The sequence below is a fragment of the Caenorhabditis elegans genome, chromosome I (assembly GCF_000002985.6).
Source record: "Caenorhabditis elegans chromosome I".
Taxonomy (NCBI): Eukaryota; Metazoa; Nematoda; class Chromadorea; order Rhabditida; family Rhabditidae; genus Caenorhabditis; species Caenorhabditis elegans.
In genome coordinates, this window is record NC_003279.8 from 5,726,173 (window position 1) to 5,745,973 (window position 19,801).

Consider the following 19,801-nt stretch of genomic DNA (forward strand, 5'->3'; position numbering starts at 1 on the left):
TATTGGGTGGTACCAGGGCAGCTGTTTCTCTTTTTTTGAGATAAGAACAACGTTTGAACAATAAATGTTGAAGTTTTAAAAAATTAGATAAAAGGGGAGAAAAAAGAAACGAAAAAAATTTCCGACGTTTTTAGATTTGACGCACGTAGAATGGAACATGTATAGGTAAGGCTACAAAACAGAAAACTTTTGAAAAAAAGTTTTTGTTCATTCAAAATTTATTTAAACAATATTGGCTATTGTAGTTAAACATATACATTCGAATATGTCCAAATGAGTCTCCGAAAAACACTCCATATCGTTTTTCTTCAATAATTCGTTTCAAAAATGCCATGAACTGTTCTTTGCGTTGAGCAATGTCGGAGATAATGTGAATCTGAAATCATTATCCTATTTTTAATTGAATATTCGGTACTTTTCCGATTTCTGCCCCCAAAATGTTTTCGATATTTTCATTAATGAAACGTGAACTTTTTTGTAATTTCAGACTTAGTATTGTTGTTTTCTAAGCCTAAAAATTGAAATAGTATTGAAATAAACATTCACGTGAGAATTTAAATTGCAATAATGAATAAAAAACATTTTGGGGGGCAGAAATCGGAAAAGTACCGAATATCAAATATTTGAAAAAGTTCAAATAGTCGTTTCTTGGAAATAGAGCAACTTTATTAAATCAGTGACCCTTGTAACTACTTGTAACAATCAAATATAAAAAGTTAAACGTTTGCCGAGTAAAACAAAAATTAATGTTGAGAAATATTTGCAAGATTTCTAAAGTACAAATTTTAGACAGAAACACACTGGGAAATGGGGGGAGGTTTGCTGCCAGAAAAATCCTGGAAACTAGAAATTTACCTAGAAGCTAACAATAACATTACATCTTCCTACCAGCAAATTGGAAACATATTTGAACAGTTTCCATAAGTTTCCTCCAAAGTTTGAGAGCATCTTTATCCACTATCAACTTACTTCAATATTAATTTGACAAACATCTATTTGATTTTGATCAAATCTCCCATTTTTGTAGAAAATATCAAAAAAATCATTTCCAAATTCTTCACCTTCCGCATCAAACCAAAGATTGTCAATAGTCTATAAACACCACCATTTAAAAAAAATAAATTTCGAATAAAATTACAGTAATGTTGAGAATTTCTTTGAAAAAGTAGACAATATCGATATGAACCATATTCGTTTCAATGTAGCCATCTGAAAATGTTATCGTAGTAATTATATTCTTAAAAAAGAAAGTGAAACATTCTAAATAGAATGTAAGATTTCAAAAATCAAGATAAGGAATTTTCCACCGAATTTCAGTTTTCTTTCAGAATTCATTATCTCAGACACATCGCTGTTTCTTATCTATTCTGACTTCAAGACAAACATTTTTAGAATAAAATCGTATTAAAAGAGGACTAGCGGTTTGGGTACTTGTGATCAGATGAACGAATTTCGTAATAAAACCTCAGAAATCTCTCAAAAAAATTTTATATAGTGGTTCCAATCTTCGAAAAAAAAAATTCGGCTAATTTTAGCTAAAATCTTCAATTTTGTCAACTTTTTCGTGCCACAGCCGTTGGAAGTCAAATTTTATTTTATTATCATACTTTTTTGCTTATTGCTTATTTCGGTGGTTTAACTTACAGTATTTCGTTGTTTAACGCCAATAGGTTTCGATGAATTTCGGGAAAACCAAAAAATGTTTTTTTTTTCAAAAATTTTCAGTTTACTGTTAGGTCATAATTTGAGTAGAAATCTCCAACTTTTTAGTTTTAACCTCTTAGTTTCCCACACAACGAAAAAATAAAAACTAACATTTCTCCATAACTCGTGCATTTGAAATTCCACTTTTTCCTCCAATTGCTAATGGAAAATAATTTCCAATTTGTGAATATAATTCACCGTTTATGTATGGAATTGGATCTGCTCCAAAGAATGACACATTATTGCCAAGTTTCTGCATTTTCTGAAAAACAAGTGAACAATGTATTTTTGTGTTTTGTCAAAACCGTTTTAGTATAGATTTGGGATAAAAAAGAATTTATAATTGCGGATGTACTTGAAATCTAGATAAAATCCTTTTCCACTTCGTTATATAATTTTTGTCAAAAAGAAAGATTTCCATTGTTTTGTCCAAATGGGAAAAAAGACGAATGAAATAATTGACCATTACTTTTGAGAAAAACCCATAATTCTCTGATATTTAGTTACATTCAAAAAGTTAAAAAAAAAATGTTGTAGCATCTGGGAGAAATCGAAGTTCAGAAGAAGTTATAGTTCTTCCACATAAGTTTAAAACTAAAAAGCCACTTACTCTTTTAAACTGTTTTTCTGCTCGAATATCTCTACCAACGCCAATTGTGAAGAAGTTGTGAGGACCCGCATTGAACTGAAATTATATATGTTGACTCATTATTCTTTCCATACGGTTATCAGGTTTAATTGAAACGTTTTAAATCTACCTAAATTAACAAATTTAACTTACACGAGAATATCAGTACATTCCTGAATTTAAGATAACTTTTAGTTAACGTACTGGTAAAGTAACCCAAAAAGTTAAAAATTTCAACATAAAAAACTTGCAAAAAAAGCTTACAATTTTCGGAAACAAGACTTCTTTCATTTCATCCGAATTTTTCAAAGTAACAATTCCCAATTGATTGACTTTAGCTTCCAAATCACATTTTCTCGATACACCAACAAAATTGTCCCAAAACTAGAAACATATTGAAAGTTTATATTAAATTCATCGAGATAAAACCAACTTTTTCAGAATCATTGATATTCATCATATTTTCAGAGAAACAATGATGCCAATTTGTAAAAATTTCGATTTTGTCACCATTCAAAGTTATACTTTTCAGATCAATTTCATCTTGATCTGATTCAATCCAATCTGTATAGTCGTCCTGAAAGTTTCAAAATTAAAGAAACAGTTAATTTAACTTAGAAAACAGTTTAATTTTGTGGTAGCTATAAGGATTCCAGTTTTTACAATTTTTTTAAAATAAACTTACAGAAAAATAAAACGCTAGCAGCGAATACAGTAAATAAATTCCTACAACTGATAGAGAAATCTGTGAGAATCTGTTCATATCTGAATATGTATTGAATACAAGAAAAACTTCCTAAACTGGTGGAACAAATGAAATACGGGCATTATATGTACGCATTGAAATGCATAGATCGTATCTGGCTTGGAACATTCTACTGTGAAGAATCACAACACAGTCGATTTTTTGTGTATCTAATTTATATTTTATCAATGCTTTCAATTTTGAATTCAAATTTCAACAAGCAGGACCTTCATTCTCTACAGGAGCAATTTTAAATATTTTAAAGGAAAATCCTGAAACATTCCTGAAAAAGAATGCTCTGGAACGATGATAGAGTACACCAATAATATTTTTAATGTGCATTGGAATGGGGATGTATACTTCGATATATGTATAGTTTTTTGCACAGTTTATATCGACACTGTTCGTATTTTTTTGGATTACTGTAGATGTAGGTTTGAGTTAAACAATGTTACCTCATAAAAGCAGAAGGTCTTTATTCTTCAAATAAAAATCAATCAATTCATGAAACTTGAATCCATATTCAGGTTATGCCAAAGTACTTCATTTCTCATCATCTTTTGAAACAGGAATTGGATTCTTACTGGTGTCCTTGTTAATTCCTCGTTTCAACATGAAAATAATGAATTCTTCTTCCGTAAACAACGTGTACATCTTATCCGAATCTGTTTTGTATACATCCAACTTTGACTGAAATTTTGCTCAACCAATAGTTTTCAAAAAAAAAACAAAGTTATACCTTTCCGTCGTGAATAATGAAAAGTGGTCCCAGGTGTGAATGAAGATATGGATGTGATCCAATATTGTAATTATATTTTGATGGAAACTCATCCATCAACAAACCTCCTTGAGAATTCATAATTGCAGTCAGAGAGAACACTGAAAAATGGAGCGAGATTGAGAAAAAGAGAGTTTATGAGCATATAGCATTTACATTAACGCGTAAAACATGCATTCGTTTATGATACAACTACCATAATCATACAGTGTTCTTGCGTGTGTTCTGGAAACTACACAGCTAATCCTCCGCACAGTAGCTAAGAGCTTATTTTAGCATTGCTGCAGTCCTGCCATGCTTTTCTACCGTACCACTACGACATTACCTCTATGTGATATGTGACGTCTTATACTACAAGAGTGCCTCTTCTGCAAACTGCGCGCTGTTCATTAATGATTTTTTCAATTTTAATTTATAAATATCAAGTGCTATCAGACGACTTACAATTACTGTATTCTTGCATAACAACCACTGCAAATACCCCATACAAATATGGAATATCCCCTTTTGCAATTGAGTTTGACCATTGAAGTACTGTATCATAGACAATTCCTTTGAACTTGACTTTTTCTACCAAATATTTAGAGTCTTGTTCAATAATTCGTTCATCTTGAAGACAATCACTCATCCATTGCTCTTTCACAATTATAGTTCCATTGAAAATCCAGAAAAATATTTCCAGACTTTCAGTTTCCAATATTCCATTTTCGTTGGTTTTTACAACACAATGAGTTGTAGTTGACATTTGTTCATCAGATGTCTAAAAATAAAAGTTTTTCTCAGCAGGAATTTGGTAAACGTAAAAAATCTCCGCCAACTCTGTTGCCGAAATCTCAGTGATTCTCAAACATATTTTTGTTAAACTTTGATTTCTGAATGTTTTCTGAGAATATTAAAAATTTTGTACTGTGAGATTTGTGCGTATTTGATTTGTTTTCAGAACAAAACGCTTGTTTTAATTTCCAAATTAGTAGAAAAATTCAAGGCACCTACAATTGCTTGAAATCTATCCATGAACTAATTGGTGAGGTGATCATTTGTGTTTTCAATGTAAATATGAAATGAACTGATTGGAAATTTCTGGGGAACATCTAAAAAACTACTTTTTCACATAATCAATGAAAGCTCACATACTTTGTTTGAACGTTTTCTTCCGATACTTGTTGAAAATCAAACGAATCTTATCATAGTTGGGTGCCTTGTCAGGAAAATCTGTTTGATAGTTTGTTGGAATCATTTGCTCGGGGGTTCGATTATGCACATTCAAAAGTGATCGATCGGCACCATGCTTTATCAATATCTCAACAAATTCCACATGAGCCTTTCTGACAGCCACATGGAGAGCGGTATTGCCGTGTTCTAAAAATATCTCTTGAGTCTTTTGCACCATGACAACGTATCGTTTAATATTCAGTTTTCAAAATCTTATTTTCCCTAATATACTTGCACCCCCTTGCTCCACTTGGACAGTTCAATTATCGGTTGCTTTTAAATTTATCAGAAAACTGTCAACAGACTCATTTCGATAGAACAAAATTCAACGGAAAATCATGAAGTAAACGATGAGCAAAGAGTGTGCAAGTTTAATAGAAAAAAAATGCATATTCAGTTTTCAAAACTCACTATTATATGCATTAATGTAGGATCCCATTTTCAGTGCTTTCATAACATTTGTCTTGTTAACTTCACGAATTGCATCCAAAAGTGCATTTTTACCATCTTGAACGTCCATGAACTTCTGAAAGTTATATATATAATCGATATTTCACAAATGTTTAACTAACTGAATATCTCCATCGTTTTTCATAATTTGCTGGTTTTCCAAAGTAATATAAATAAATATTCGTATACTTTGCTCTTCCATTTGATGTAAATCCATATCCAATAAGGCAACTGATTACTAACAAGACGATTGCACTTACAGATATCAAAGCAATCAATAGAAGATTTGACTCAGGAACTGCAGTTCTGAAATTCTATTCATTTATTTTATTTTATTTTTTAACAAACGTTTGAATTATTGTCAGTGCTGGTTGTGCTGGCTGAGCTTTGATGCGTCCAAAAATGGTATCGAAATATGTTGTTAAGGAGATAATTGCAGATTTTCCAAGTTTCAAATGATTCCGATATTGAACAAAATCCAAATTGATAGCAATAAGAATATTCACACTGTTTCTTTCCTTTATCGACATCTTATTGTTATAAGTTTCTGTAGCGTTTTTGAATTAATATTTTGCACGCCTCGGGACTACCATATTGCTTCTATTAATTTTACAATCGTTTTTGTCCGAAAATTAGTATGTTTTGCAATACTAATAGAGAATATACTGGGTATAACTTTTCTGCTTTACCACAATTTTGTTGATTATACAAAGTTATTGTAATTGAAAACTAGAAATCTTCAACAAATAAACAGTCTGAAAGTTGCTATCGCACTTCCTTTTAGTATTGTGATTGCGGAGGCCTTCGAAAAATAGTATTGCAGTCATATTATAAAAATAAATACAGTATATAACTTCTCAAGTACTCTAAACTTACGTTTCATGTTATTTAGAGCATTTCTAGCTCCTCGAATTCCGTTAATTTTTGCCGTTTCTTCAAATATCATCGCCATATCCAACAAATTCTTGTCTTTCAACTTTGAGGCCATCTTATTTAAGTTGTCAGTCCTTCTCAAAATTTCTTCAATTTCATTTCTAGCATATGCATATTGTAGTACACCGCTCTCCTTCAGAAGCTTTATGAAATCTGTGGAAAAAGGATCAACTTCCAGAATTCGTTTTCGATCATTGCTAATTGCAATTAGTTCAGTCAACGCATGAACAGAAAGCCCAAGATTTTGAATCAAAAAATGTGTATTTTTGAATTGTAAAACTGGATTAACCGTCACGTTTTTTGTACTTCTCGACTGTCGATTGTTGAAAACCCGAATACCATTCCTGATATCTTCAATCGCATTTTCCACCTGATTGTGAAAATAAACATTTTTATGCTGTTCAACCAAGTTACCTGATTAATTTTTTCCATGTATGTAATAACATATTTCATATCATTTTCAGATGGAAACTTCAACAAAACTGAGGAAAATGAGGCGCCTATTTTCAGTTTTATAGGATCAAAGTTATGAGTTCTGAAATTTTATAAATAATCAAACGCTCATTCATTCAAAAGAACATGCCTCCAACATTCCAATTGATTTGATATTTTTGAATTTATAACAAGATCATTGAAAGTGAACATCGGTTTACTGAAAAAAAGTTTTTTTTTAAATTTAATAACGATTGAGTGTATAACTAATTCGTGGTGTACTTAGCATACCGAACAAACCTAGACGTCCGGTGTTTGGTTTTTCTGGATTCTGAACGATCGAATGTTTATTTTTTCATATAACTGTGGTTTAACACACATGCGCATTTTCCACACGGTTCTATGCGCGCGGCCAGCCACCCGATTTCTTGTTCGGGTAGGGTTTTATAAAAGGAGCAGGCAATTCATAGTAATAAAATTAATAATGAGAAACTGCTTACCTCGTGCCACTATATGAAGTGACGCTCTCAAAAAAGGTGTTATGGGCCTTTTGTAGTTTGTAAACATACTTCAGCAATGTACGATCAGAAGAATCACCGGAAATGCATTTGTAGAAATTAGAACTAATTTTAGCCAATGTGCTGAGAGCATCATCAATCTCTTTAACTTCTGGAATTGCTTTGATCAAATTTTCAACACATCCATGCAGTTTGTCGCGTGACAGTCCAACAGATTTTTTCCATTTCTGAACTTTTTTCAATTCCGTCTCCAAATCAATAAATTTTTCGAATAGATCATTCAATGCCGTCGAATACTGTCCAAACTTTTTCAATTCTTTCATGAAATAAACATCAGGTTTTTCCGTTTCACAAATTTTGATAGAGGCTTCCAGTTCGTCAAAAATTTGATTCTTCTTTACAGATGAACCAAGGAGTTCAACATATTGCTCAATAGTTTCTAATTTCAAAGTAGTTTTTTGAAAACGTTTGTTCTTTTCTTCCAACTTTTCAAAATGAAAGTACTCTTCCCAAACATTGAATAGATTTTGAATCTTTTTTGAAATTTCATAGAATGGTTCCAATGCTTTTGACAGTTGTTCAGTATTCGCTCCAAGTGCAAAATGTTTCTTGAACCATGGACTTTTGATATCTTCAGAAATATGTAAAAGATCAGAAGAACTCAGGAAACCAGCCACAACACTTGGAAGCGGAACATTCAAATTATTGAAAACAGCAACGTGGGCGTTAACTGCATTGCTTAAAGTTTTGACCAGTTCAGCACCCTTTGGTATATTCTCCCAAATCGGTTTACTCAATTTCATATCATTTTTCAAAGAAATCAGAACCTTAGAAAATTGTCTTTGTTCATTGAGAAAATTGTCAATTGTTTCTACGCCCTTGAAAATCCATGAGTAGTTCAAATGAACTTTTTCAATGATTGGATTACGAACAAAATCATCGGATGGAAAACAGGCTATTAAACTGGAAATGTTCGCATGTTTGGTGGAATTTAAACTTTTTATATAGTCCTGCTTTTCTTCGTCGTCTTTAAAGTTCAGTATGTCAATCAATAACTGAAGATTGTCAAGATCACAATCATTATTTTTGATCTTGCTGGAAATTGTTTCAAAACTCTCATATGGTATTTTCTGACCAATCTTAAAATCTTTGTCTCGTGTTTGTGCCTCATGGGAGAAATACTGGCTTTCTAGTAGATCATCATAAATATCTTTGTCCGTCCATCCATCAGGTGGCAGACGTTTCTGATTGATTTCCAATGCTTTCAACCATTCCAAAGTCGGCCGAACATTCACATTATTGATTTTTGATAAGTCTTCTGAAGAGATTTTGAGAAATTCTGCAATCACTTGACTTGCATTTATATCCTTTCGAATAGTAATAGCTTGAAGATATATTGCATTAGCAATTCTCGATAAACGATGAAAATTATCAGTGACGGTTTGAAGATCGGTTGTGTCTGAAAATATTAGAGTTTATCAGAAAGAAAAATGATTCAATTTCTTAAATCTGAATTCTGGTCTGTTTGTTGTGTGGATTAACGGGGTCCAGTATGAAAGTTGTCTCAATTTCTTACATTTTAACAATTTTTATAAAAAATGGTTCATATTCCAAGTAACTGACCTGATTGGACAGTTTGCCGGGACACCAGACAAAGCAAAATGAAAATGACGATGATCATGAGCACAATTTATATCTGAAAGCGTCATGAATTGTTCTGAAATTTATTGAAAACCTTGAAACTTACTCGAAGATTTTTTCTATTTGAAGAACGATAAAAGTGACTCGTAATGATAGAAAATATGAAATAATTAAGATTTACTGATTGTTATCTATCCTTCATAAATCTAGAGCTACGTAAGTTTTTTTGTAAAAAATTTTTTAAAGTAAAGTTGAATTTTAAAGCCGTGAACTATATTAACTTTGAATACGTACCAGTTCTTTGAAATTTATTTTATTAATCAAAATTTCACGGCTATGAGAGCATTTTTCCTCTTGTTTTTGATTCTGAAGCTCAATTATGCGACAGAGGACAATGATGGTAAAATTTTCAAAAAGCAGAACTAAATAGTTATTATTTTATTTAAGAAAGTTTGAACGTTACTGCTTATTTTGATAAATTAACGTACCAAAGCAAACGGAATGCTGAACATCGTGAGTTTTTTTTTAAATTTATCTTTGATAGATAACTTGTTTTGGTTTATGTGCGACTTTATAAAGAGCTCAGCGTGTTCCAAATGTGCTTCCATTTGCTTTTTTCCTACACGCATTTCAATTCACTCATTTACATCAAAGCGTGATGAGACATTACGTACAAATGAACCGGGAAGCGGGATACGTCATTTGGCCTTGTCATGAAAATTGTTTTATATAAATGAAACAAAGTGTGTGGCTTAAAAGAGTACTGTAGTTTCCAACCCCGCGTCGCTGAAGAATTTTTAACGGCCAAAAATTTAATATATCTTTATTTTTTAAATAAGGTGAAATTTAAAAAAAAAACCAGGAGAAAAAACAAGTTTCGAACATGTTTCAGATGGAACCCTCCCAATTTGACCTTCAAGAGTTGCGGAAGTTGACACACGAGTGTAAATTTCCTCCTATTCTTGGGGATCAGACTGCGAGGGGTCTGCCTGAAAACATGAGTTCACGATTAATTTCAGAAATGAAAACCAATGAAGTAATCGCCCGACACGTGTCTCTTGCTCGAGTATTTAATGCTCTCTACCTGCAAATTCAACTATCAAATGGTGCATTCAACGAAATAGATGTATCAGCTGGTTTATGGAATCTTAAAAACTCTTCAACTTTCGACAAGTTAGTTCATTTGAAAACATATGGATTGGATGAACAACTGAATATACTGAAAGAATCATTCGAAAAAGTTGATTATCTCACACAACTCCGAGATCTTGATGAAATGGCTGAAAAGTTTACGATATTGAAAAAAATTACACAAGATGATCGAGAACTATTGGAGATGAAATATAGTTCCCCAGAGATTATTAGTAATTGCGATTATTTTCATACATTTAATGCCCTGAAAGAGAACCTTGCAAAGAACGTATTGAATAAACTGAATATTACTGAAAGCATAAACACAACCGGTAAACCTTGGGCGGAAATTGAACAACCTGCAGCTGATCTTGGAAGAGCAATTCTTGCTGCGAGGGATGTATTACCTGGTATATACATAACGGATTCATCCATAACGGAATCTCGCTTTAATTCTCTCAACTTTTCTGAAAAACCACTAGGCAAGCTATTGAATAGTATGAAAGCGTCCAAAAAAGTTTTTGATCAAGCTAGTGACTTCCGCCGACTCTCAACTCTGTTTTCGAATTTTCAAAACTTATCGCCGGAACTTCAATCATTTTACAACATATCTCAGTTGACTGGAATCGAAAAGATTCTACGAGAAATTCAAGCAATCTTTCAAGAATTCAATGAGCAGGCTTCTTCTACTATTCTGATTGCACCTCTTTTTATTTCAAAACAAAATTCTTCAGACTTCTGGATTGATGAATGGATAAAGACTGTTTTGAATGATGAAACTCAAGAGATTGAGTTACAAACGAATCGTTTCAAGGAATTATTGCACGATGCAAGATTAGACTTGAGTGTGTTCAAAGATCGAGGAGTATCTGACAGTCTAGAAAATGTTCTTGACATTATCAGTAGAATCAAGACTTTTCGAACATTCTTGAGTGAATTGAACACAATAAAATACATTGATTGTTTGAATATTTCTTCACTTGAAATGCCGTACTCTTTTGCTGAAATTCAGAGTTTATCGTCAACTATTGAAAAAATACCCAATCCGACTCGAAAGGTTATGAAGATTTTAGAAAGTTTTCCATATGATGTCTATGAGGCAAAAAGAAACATGTTAACATACGCTGAATCTATTTCAACAAACCCGGGATCTACCTGGATGGACCAGCAAACGTTTGCTTATCTCCCCCAAACGAGAGAATTGTTCCAAAATTTAACCGATTTCTATGAATTATTGGTTCAAAAAGATACTCAATTGTTTGCTGATTTAGCCAACGCCGGAGAGAAAGAGAGCAAAGTTATATCATGGATTCACAACACAAATCTCTACGAAAAATCATGTGATTCACTTTTTAAACTTGATGATATTAATGATATTAGTCTGGTTCAAAAACGTGTTTCCCGTTTGGAATCTGATATTCACATTGCTAGCCTACGACAGATTCTTGAGCATGTCCCACGGCTCCGAGCAGGTTTGAGGAACTTACTGATTACATCTGATAGAAAACATGTATCATTTCCAATGTCTAAGAAATTCGAAGGAACTCCAGAAAAACTGCTAAACTTTGCATTTGCTGCATATTCTCTGGAAACTATTAGTAAGATTTCAAATATTAGTGAACACTTGGAAACTGTGATCAATAACGGTGAAGCTGTTCTAGGAGCTATCAAGAATATAACTCATCTGAAAATTAAACAAGAGATTGAAGAGACTTGGAGCAAATATCCGGAGTTGAAGAAAAGCCTGGAGAAATTTAGAAGTAATAAAATGAAACTGGATGATTTTATGATATCTGTCAGAACTGAGAAAAACCTTTCACAAATTGGATCAATTTACAAAGAAGTCTCAAATATTCCATTTTCAATGCAATTTGATTTTAGAAAAATGAGAGAATCTTTGAGATACCTAGAAGTTCCCATGAAAGACATGGAAACATCATTAGGAGTACTTGAAAGATTATTTGGAATCAACTGGGATCTTGTTTATACTAATTTCGTGAAAACTCCATCGGATATGGTAGACTTGCAAGAAGAGTTCTTGAGATTTTTGGAATCGAAAGAAGAATCAATTGATTGGGCTTATGTTGGTGGTGCAGCAGCAATCGTGGTCTTTATTTTGCTGACATCAATCTTGGGATATTGTATTGAACGTTGGACGTGGACATGCGTTTAAGAAAACTATGAGGTAAGATTTTTAAAAATATATAGTCTGTGAAATGATTTTTGGCGGAATTGCGTTCGTGGGAATTTCACATCATTATACTTTAAATGTTCTAATCTGTCGGAATAACAGTCAAATTAAATCTACCTACGAAAACGTTATTTCCCAAATTTAGCTCCTATTCCTGTTTTAATTTTCTCCAAAATGAAAATCCCACTTTTTGCCCAATAAGTGTCTTCAAACTCTACACTCTATAATTTAATTGATGTGTTAACCTGCAATTTAGAAAAATATTTAGAATATGCAATAGTTGTACGGAGGCTTTCTTTGATGTTGTTAGAAATGAAAAAGAACTGAAATGTCAGCGTAAAGGATTTTGTCGAAAGGATGTGAAGGAATGGAAAAAGTGTGAAGCATGCAGATATCAGCAATGCTTGGAAATTGGTATGACACTTGAAAGTAAGTCCGATTTTTGTGCCCAATATTATATTCGTGAAAATTTGATGCTCAAAAAACATTGTAGCTTCTTTATTTGCATAACAAACTTCATAAGTTTCAGGTGTTCCTCCTGGCAAACAGCGTCATTCGGCAAAAAATAAAAAGCATCAAAAACGAAGCAAAAGTCTCAAGCCGTCTAAAAAATTGGAGACACCATCAGTATATGATAAGGTAGGTTTTTGCATTGTTGCCATTTTTGTTGAAATTTTAGTCATTTACTTTTCAGTCTGAAGACAACATGGTTTAGGCACATTCGAGTTTGTCAAGTGAAGAGGCTGAAAGTATGAAAGCTTTGACGTCGTGATCAATATAATTGCATACTTTAATCAATACTGGGCACTTGCTCTATTCTCCAATTCTTTCTGTTTTTCACAATCTATTAAAACAAATTAAGTTCAATAAATAATTTATCAAAATTAAAATTTCCACTTTTTCAATTTCCAAATATCATTTCGCTAAACATTTTCCATTTCTCGTTTTACTTTGTCGTTTGACAATTATGAATTCTTCTCAATATCTCAATGGAATCATTATTCTAATCACCATCTTGGCCATGTATTGCAATGAATTATCGATTAAAATTGATATGGAATGTGATTTTGGTGGTAGTGATATACCACGTGTCTGCGTTTTCATCGAAGTTTTTGAAGATGAGCCTATGTGAGTTTATTGTAAAATATTTCTATGGCTTTTATTTCCAAAAATTAGTAGGACCAATCAGCGTAGTATTCCAGATGATTTTTTGAAGAGAACTAAATCCACAAGTAACAGTGAATCTTAAAACAAATATTTAGGTACGAACAACTTCTCAGAAATCACTCACGATGTATTATCACTGACTTAATTCATTTTTCAAGAGAACTTGAAAATAAGGATTATTTTTATCCGGAAGGCGAAAAGCATCGCGTTCGAGTTGGCATACCACCGATTAAATTTCGGAAAGTATTGAGAAACCAGTTAGTTTTAATTTTAAAAAACTATGCATGACTTTCAAGTTTACAGGAAAATTTGACAATGTTCGTGCAAATCTCTCACGATTGTAGTTCCAATAGGAAAATTCGATGTTTTGAAACTTCTCTCTATTACAATACGACGATTTCTAAAAATGAGTGAGCATTTTAAAATTTCAATAGGGTCAATTGACAAAAAAATATATAATTTATAGGATATTCATTACTGATAAGCTGAAAGATCAAGGAAGAATGAGAGCATGCAGTCCACGTTGGGAAGGTAGCGAACTATGGAATGGTCAAATGTTAAATGGAAGATATGATCAATGAATTTTGTTTGAAATAGTTTTGTTTTTTTTTTATTTCAGTGCAGAAAAATTTCTTTGAATATAGAGTAGTACTGTTAATGGGAACTCAAACCAGTTTAACTCAGTACACTTAATCTGATTGGGACTATTGGTCTTGCAGTTCTCAATTTAGTGGAAACTTAATTTGAAGATAGATGTTTTCAAATCTTGGAATTTATATTCTTTCTTAATTTGTTTCGTTTTTCCCTTGCAATACTTCTGAATTTCAGCCTGGTATTTTGAGCAGAATTATATTTTACGAATTCTACTACAAATATTTCAGGAGCTTCAATCAAGCACATAATTTTTTTAAAGGACTATCTAGGCAGAAAATTTGTTTCCACTTTTTTATTAGCCATTCAGTTTTTTTTCTCTCCCAGCTTTGAATGACTCTCAGGTGTCCCATACTTTATTATCTGAAATATAAATACTTTCTCGGCTGGAAACACCACAAGATTTGAATTTTAATATACTCTTTTTCTTCGTGATTTTTGCCTTTTAATCTATTAAAATATCTATTTCAAAATATTATGAATTCCTATACGTTTTGAGAACCCCCTTCAAAAATCTTTCAGTTTTGAACATGCGTTTGAGTTTTTAAATAATTTTTTAGATAGGCAAGTTTAAAAAAAAATTAAGATATCAACAAATTTAGAACAACCTGTAATTTTTTTAATGTATTTATTCATTTATGTTTTAGTTATCGTGAATAGAAAACCGCCGCAAAATTGCTTGAAAATAACTACCATAAACCTTTTGGCGCGTTACCACCCATCAGAATAAATCCGTGCGCCTTATAGAAAGCTTGCCAAAATCTTGTGAAAATACGATAAAAAATCACAATAATGTTTTAAAAGATTGAATAATCAATAATTCGAATTTTCAGGATGTGGGTGCATCTTACGGCCAACTTTTGACAGTGAATGGCTCAAAAAGACAAATGAACGTGTCTACAATAATTATTCTCATTTTGTTTTCAATCGACCTGAGATCACTTATCCAGATTGTAATGCAATTTCTGCTTTGTGTCCTCCGCAATCAAAAGTAGTAGCATATAGTCATAAGACAAAAGAATTGGTAACAGATACACCACCTGTAAGATTAAAATTATTTCAGAAAGATAATCAATGAAATACAAATATTTACAGCTCGAGAAAAATCCCTTTATACTTTCCGAACTTTTCTGCATCGATGGAGAGTGGTTCAAAAGAGGTGTTGGTTCCGAAGATTCGATGCTTACAGGATCCCCAATTTCATGTGCAACTACTAAATAATTATCTGATACACTTCGCATTATTCAATAATGAAATTGATAACAGTAATTGTAAAGATATTTCAATTGATAAATATTTTCAAAAAAGAAAATACTTTCTATCTAACGAGACCCAAATGAAAGAGGCGGAGCGTTTCCATTTGGCACTGGGGCGCGATTGCACTTTAGCTTTTCTCTGCATACGTTTCACTGACGTCAGTACTGACTTCTGGATCGGTCAAGTTACAATTTGAGATGTCTCGCTAAATGTTTGAAGAGCACGCAGAATGTTGAAACAGTGAAAGAAACACATTTCGAAGAGTGACCATTTATGCACATTGATCGGAAATAAATTAGGAATCCACGCACTTCGAGGATGAATCAATAAAAACAGGAGAGGGGTGGGAATAGAATACGAAAGATGAAAGTAAGAAAAAATCGCGTGAGAAAATTCGGGAGCGATTCAAAGGGAACACAGTGACAACCGGGAGTGAAGGATTAAGCGTAGTAATTGAGGGACGCCTTTTTCTTTGCCTGGACCTCCAGAATAGCATCCATAAAGTCTTCATGAAGAATCTCAGTAGCATCTCGTCGAAGAGCAATCATTCCAGCTTCAACACAAACCGCTTTGCATTGTGCTCCGTTGAAGTCATCGGTACAGCGGGCCAGTTCTTCAAAGTTTACATCCTTGCTGAAAAAAATTAATTAGACTAAATTTTACAAATAAAACTGTCGCGAAAACATACTTGACATTCATCTTCCTGGAATGAATCTGCATGATTCTGGCACGGGCATCCTCGTTCGGATGGGGAAGCTCAATTTTACGATCGAGACGACCAGAACGAAGAAGAGCGGGATCGAGCACATCGATACGGTTCGTTGCAGCAATGACCTTAAATTCATATTTACAGCTTATACCGTCTTAAAAATATAACTTAAAATGGAACTCAGCTTACCTTGATATCATCATTTGGTTGGAAGCCATCAAGTTGATTAAGAAGTTCCAACATGGTACGTTGCACTTCACGATCTCCAGCTTTCTCTGAATCGAATCGCTTCGTACCAATGGCATCCAACTCATCAATGAAAATAATAGCTGGAGCCTTTTCCTTAGCAAGAGCAAAAGCATCACGAACAAGCTTGGCTCCATCTCCAATGAACATCTGAACAAGTTGTGGGCCTGCGAGCTTCAAGAATGTTGATTTAGTTTGGGCAGCAACCGCACGGGCCATCATCGTTTTACCAGTTCCTGAAAAACGAATAATTTACACTTGAGCTGTTGTAATTAAAATGGTTATTTTCTAGGAGTACTACTTTATCAAAAATTTTTCGTAATCTTACCTGGTGGTCCATACATGAGCACACCCTTTGGAGGATGAATACCCAAATTAACAAATCGATCCTTGTGAGTCATTGGAAGCACAACAGCTTCAATCAGCTCCTGAATTTGCTTGTCACATCCTCCGATATCGGAATATTGTTCAGTTGGCCGTTCGTCAACTTCCATAGCCTTCACACGAGAATCATATTCTGCTGGTAATTTTTCAAGAATCAAATATGAATCCTTATTGACACCAACGAGATCTCCTGGCTTCAACTCATCTGGATCGACAAGTCCAACAACTGGTAAGAAATATGTGGCACGAGTGGAAGTCTTAATGACTGCGCACTTGGTTTTTTGGGCATCGAGATCAACATTTGCGCCTTCTTCTTCTGTATTATCCTCGAGATCAAGAAGTTCGACAACGTTGGACACCAAGTACGGAAGAGTTTTGTTAACTTTGATACGTTCAGTATTCTCCTTGATCCGTTCTTTGAGAGTGGTTGCAGAATGATTGATACGTTGAACTTCACTTCTCATAATACGAATCTCGTTGTCCAACAAGTGGGTACGGCTTTTGAGATCTTCCGTCGACATTTTCAGAATCTCCTCATCAATAGCATCCTCCACCTCCATTGCCTCTGGGTTTTTTCCGTCTTTTGGCGGTGGTGTTTGCGACATTGTACTGCTTCTGGGGCCTGAAAATTAGTTGTAATTGCTTCTGGTGAGATCTGAAAAGTAGTTCCAGAGAATAACGCAAAGTCAAAGTTCTGGACAATAAAATAAAATCAGTAACACAATGCGGTGTAAATGAGAATATTTAGTTCAAAAAATTAAACGAACGCTAATGTGTATTGAGCGAGTGACAATGAGAGAAAGTGTTTATCACGAGAAATAATGATTAGAATAAAAGAAAGTTTGACTTGATAATTTCACGATGGCCCAAAGGTTACGTCAGTATTTAGCTTACTATTAGGTTTACGTTCCGTCCACAAAATCTGTTTTGGCTAGCTAAATATTATTTAAAAAAGTTTAAAATTTGTGTTACTATCTTCAAAATATCTTTAATGAGTTCTCAAGATAAAAAATTTTGAATATAAACTTAAAAAAAAACAATAATAAGCTTTTTAGCCTTCAGTAAATGATAAAGAATCCAAAAGAACGAGAAATTTTGAAAAGGATGATTTGTGCAATTTAGCGTCGCGGTGAACCACACAGAAGGCATTTAATTTTACGACACTTGAAGTCTTCGTGCAGTTTTATTTGTTTTTATCAGAAAAAAGTTATTTCCACATGAAATTTTCAGCAAAATGATCGAAAAAATGATTCTACGAAGATTTTTCTCAACAAAATCATCAACGATGCGTGCATGGGTCTCTGAAAACGGATCTGGAGTTGAGCTCAAAGAAGTGCCGCTTCCAGTCATAAACAAACCAGGACAAGTCCTTCTAAAAGTTAAAGTGAGATTAATATTTCTTGATTCAAGCAATTTAAATATTTGTAGGCAGCGTCTGTTAATCCGATCGATGTTGACATGTCTCAAGGATACGGTAGAGAATTCCTAGGGACGTGGAAAAAAATAGAGTCCTGTGATGCAGCCGCGTCTAGATTCCCTCTAATTCCAGGAAGAGATTGTACAGCTGTTGTAGAATCTGTTGGTGGCGATGTGCACAATTTAGCTCCCGGTGATGAGGTAACGAAATCCTATTATGCATCGATTCATGATTAAATATCGTATGTTTTCAGGTTATGGCTGTTGTTCCTGTAATTCTTCCAGGCACACATGCCGAGTTTGTTGTCACTGATTCGAAGTATTGCTCTAAAAAGCCCAGCAATTTGAGCTTTGTATCAGCTGCCGCACTTCCTTACGTCGCATCGACAGCCTACTCAGCTTTTACAATAGCCAGGGTCTCACAACGAAATGCCAAACAACAAAGAGTTTTGATTCATGGAGGAGCCGGAGGAGTTGGAAGTATGGCAATCCAGCTATTGAAAGCATGGGGATGTGAAAAGATAGTGGCAACGTGTGCAAAGGGCAGGTTAGATTATCTATATCTTTGCAATTTTTCAAATAAAAATTGTAGTTTCGATATTGTGAAGCAACTTGGTGCAATTCCAGTCGACTACACATCAGACCAGGCGACTCAGGAATTGATTGAGCATGCACCATTTGAAGTTATTCTTGATACTGTCGATTCCCAGCTAGCAAAGTGGAGTGATAATGTAAATATAATTGAGAAGTGGAAATTAATGTATAAAACTACTTCAGGTTATGGGAGTATGGCGTAATTGTGTCCACGTATCAATTGTCTCCCCTTTGATGAGAGAAATGGATAAAAATGGAGTTCCGTTAGGTCTTGTAACGACTGCGATGAAGCATTTTGAAAGATCTTTCCAAGTAATTTTTGAAATATGTACCCGCAACTATAACAATATATTTTTCAGAGCCACTTACGAGGTCGTTGGTTTTCATACGCCTTCTTCAGACCAAGTTCGGATCTGATGAGTCAGTTATCTCGTTTCGCAGAAGACGGGAAAATTGTTCCGGTTGTAGAACAAGTGATGGGATTTGAGGAACTCGAAAAAGCATACGAAAAAGTTTCCCAACTAAATGGACGTGGAAAGACTGTAATTAAATATGACTAGAATCTTCATTTAACTCCAATAGTGCTCTTGTCCCTTTAGAAATCTATTTGTGTTTTGTATGTATTTGTTGGTTTCAATTAATGAAAACTTGAATTCTGTAAGCAGTAATATTTGAATAATTTTAAAATTCAAGAAACACTTTGCCGCAAGAAAAATATCTCAGTTTGGCGCAAACTGGAAAAAAGTAACATATTCTCATGGAAAAAAATATTTTTGAGTAGATTTCTCTTCTTAGAGGAAATGTTTCCAAATTCCGAAATTTTCTAATTAATATTACGGGAACACAAAATTCTGAAAATGCGCATTTAGCAACATATTTGACGCGCAAAATATCTCGAAACGAAAACTACAGTAATTCTTTAAATGACTACTGTACGTGTTGATTTACGGCTCGGAAAAATTGAGACCCGACGAACTCGGGGGATGTCCAAATGGGGGGATTACCAACTCGGGG

The 19,801-nt window shown here is 33.6% G+C and overlaps 4 protein-coding genes, 2 non-coding genes and 3 pseudogenes across 9 annotated transcripts; 6 read left to right on the forward strand and 3 right to left on the reverse strand.

Annotated features, from left to right (window-relative positions):
• Positions 1-135: 135 nt before the first annotated feature.
• Positions 136-3,138, reverse strand: C04F1.1 (Methyltransferase FkbM domain-containing protein). Its single transcript, NM_059268.4, has 8 exons — positions 3,018-3,138; positions 2,766-2,909; positions 2,597-2,716; positions 2,315-2,389; positions 1,816-1,966; positions 1,139-1,209; positions 970-1,092; positions 136-376 (listed from the first exon to the last, which is right to left on the reverse strand). Exons 1-8 carry the CDS (start codon positions 3,093-3,095, stop codon positions 212-214), a joined length of 927 nt encoding a protein of 308 aa, NP_491669.1. The 5' UTR covers positions 3,096-3,138; the 3' UTR covers positions 136-211.
• On the forward strand, positions 2,126-2,146 carry 21ur-14650. Its single transcript, NR_050138.1, has one exon.
• A 482-nt stretch (positions 3,139-3,620) lies between the features above and the next one.
• On the reverse strand, positions 3,621-9,081 carry F56H1.3 (annotated as a pseudogene). Its single transcript has 13 exons — positions 9,024-9,081; positions 7,383-8,859; positions 7,034-7,102; positions 6,865-6,985; positions 6,394-6,820; positions 5,866-6,064; positions 5,640-5,823; positions 5,479-5,593; positions 4,990-5,214; positions 4,849-4,946; positions 4,300-4,615; positions 3,817-3,956; positions 3,621-3,767 (listed from the first exon to the last, which is right to left on the reverse strand). Coding segments are annotated over exons 1-13 (3,576 nt in total).
• A 296-nt stretch (positions 9,082-9,377) lies between these two features.
• Positions 9,378-13,249, forward strand: nhr-266 (annotated as a pseudogene). The gene is made up of 6 exons: positions 9,378-9,441; positions 9,489-9,554; positions 10,061-12,357; positions 12,632-12,792; positions 12,893-13,002; positions 13,058-13,249. Coding segments are annotated over exons 1-6 (2,890 nt in total).
• A 57-nt stretch (positions 13,250-13,306) lies between these two features.
• 21ur-15563 lies at positions 13,307-13,327 on the forward strand. The gene has a single exon (NR_050139.1).
• Positions 13,314-14,111, forward strand: F56H1.10 (uncharacterized protein; the record flags this gene model as incomplete). The annotated part of the gene is made up of 4 exons (NM_001263054.4): positions 13,314-13,491; positions 13,626-13,787; positions 13,827-13,940; positions 13,997-14,111. The coding sequence occupies exons 1-4, from the start codon at positions 13,331-13,333 to the stop codon at positions 14,109-14,111; spliced, it is 552 nt and encodes a 183-aa protein (NP_001249983.1). The 5' UTR covers positions 13,314-13,330.
• Positions 14,112-15,013: 902 nt separating this feature from the next.
• On the forward strand, positions 15,014-15,450 carry F56H1.11 (annotated as a pseudogene). The gene is made up of 2 exons: positions 15,014-15,223; positions 15,277-15,450. Coding segments are annotated over exons 1-2 (384 nt in total).
• A 245-nt stretch (positions 15,451-15,695) lies between these two features.
• rpt-5 (26S protease regulatory subunit 6A) lies at positions 15,696-17,399 on the reverse strand. Its single transcript, NM_059271.7, has 4 exons — positions 16,722-17,399; positions 16,337-16,629; positions 16,127-16,272; positions 15,696-16,071 (listed from the first exon to the last, which is right to left on the reverse strand). Exons 1-4 carry the CDS (start codon positions 17,380-17,382, stop codon positions 15,879-15,881), a joined length of 1,293 nt encoding a protein of 430 aa, NP_491672.1. The 5' UTR covers positions 17,383-17,399; the 3' UTR covers positions 15,696-15,878.
• A 608-nt stretch (positions 17,400-18,007) lies between these two features.
• rad-8 (Reticulon-4-interacting protein 1, mitochondrial) lies at positions 18,008-19,445 on the forward strand. Its single transcript, NM_001026341.4, has 6 exons — positions 18,008-18,161; positions 18,206-18,394; positions 18,448-18,740; positions 18,786-18,924; positions 18,971-19,099; positions 19,147-19,445. The coding sequence occupies exons 1-6, from the start codon at positions 18,012-18,014 to the stop codon at positions 19,345-19,347; spliced, it is 1,101 nt and encodes a 366-aa protein (NP_001021512.2). The 5' UTR covers positions 18,008-18,011; the 3' UTR covers positions 19,348-19,445.
• The last annotated feature ends 356 nt before the right edge of the window (positions 19,446-19,801 follow it).

Coding starts and splice junctions, on each gene's coding strand:
- rad-8 (NM_001026341.4), top strand. CDS start 18,012: ATGATCGAAAAAATGATTCTACGAAGATTTTTCTCAACAAAATCATCA. Junction 18,162..18,205: donor AAGTCCTTCTAAAAGTTAAA/GTGAGATTAATA, acceptor AAATATTTGTAG/GCAGCGTCTGTTAATCCGAT. Junction 19,100..19,146: donor ATTTTGAAAGATCTTTCCAA/GTAATTTTTGAA, acceptor TATATTTTTCAG/AGCCACTTACGAGGTCGTTG.
- rpt-5 (NM_059271.7), bottom strand. CDS start 17,382: ATGTCGCAAACACCACCGCCAAAAGACGGAAAAAACCCAGAGGCAATG. Junction 16,630..16,721: donor GCTCATGTATGGACCACCAG/GTAAGATTACGA, acceptor TTCGTTTTTCAG/GAACTGGTAAAACGATGATG. Junction 16,273..16,336: donor AACCAAATGATGATATCAAG/GTAAGCTGAGTT, acceptor TATGAATTTAAG/GTCATTGCTGCAACGAACCG.
- C04F1.1 (NM_059268.4), bottom strand. CDS start 3,095: ATGAACAGATTCTCACAGATTTCTCTATCAGTTGTAGGAATTTATTTA. Junction 1,210..1,815: donor TGCACGAGTTATGGAGAAAT/GTTAGTTTTTAT, acceptor TAACATTTTCAG/ATGGCTACATTGAAACGAAT. Junction 377..969: donor TTTGTCAAATTAATATTGAA/GTAAGTTGATAG, acceptor TAATGATTTCAG/ATTCACATTATCTCCGACAT.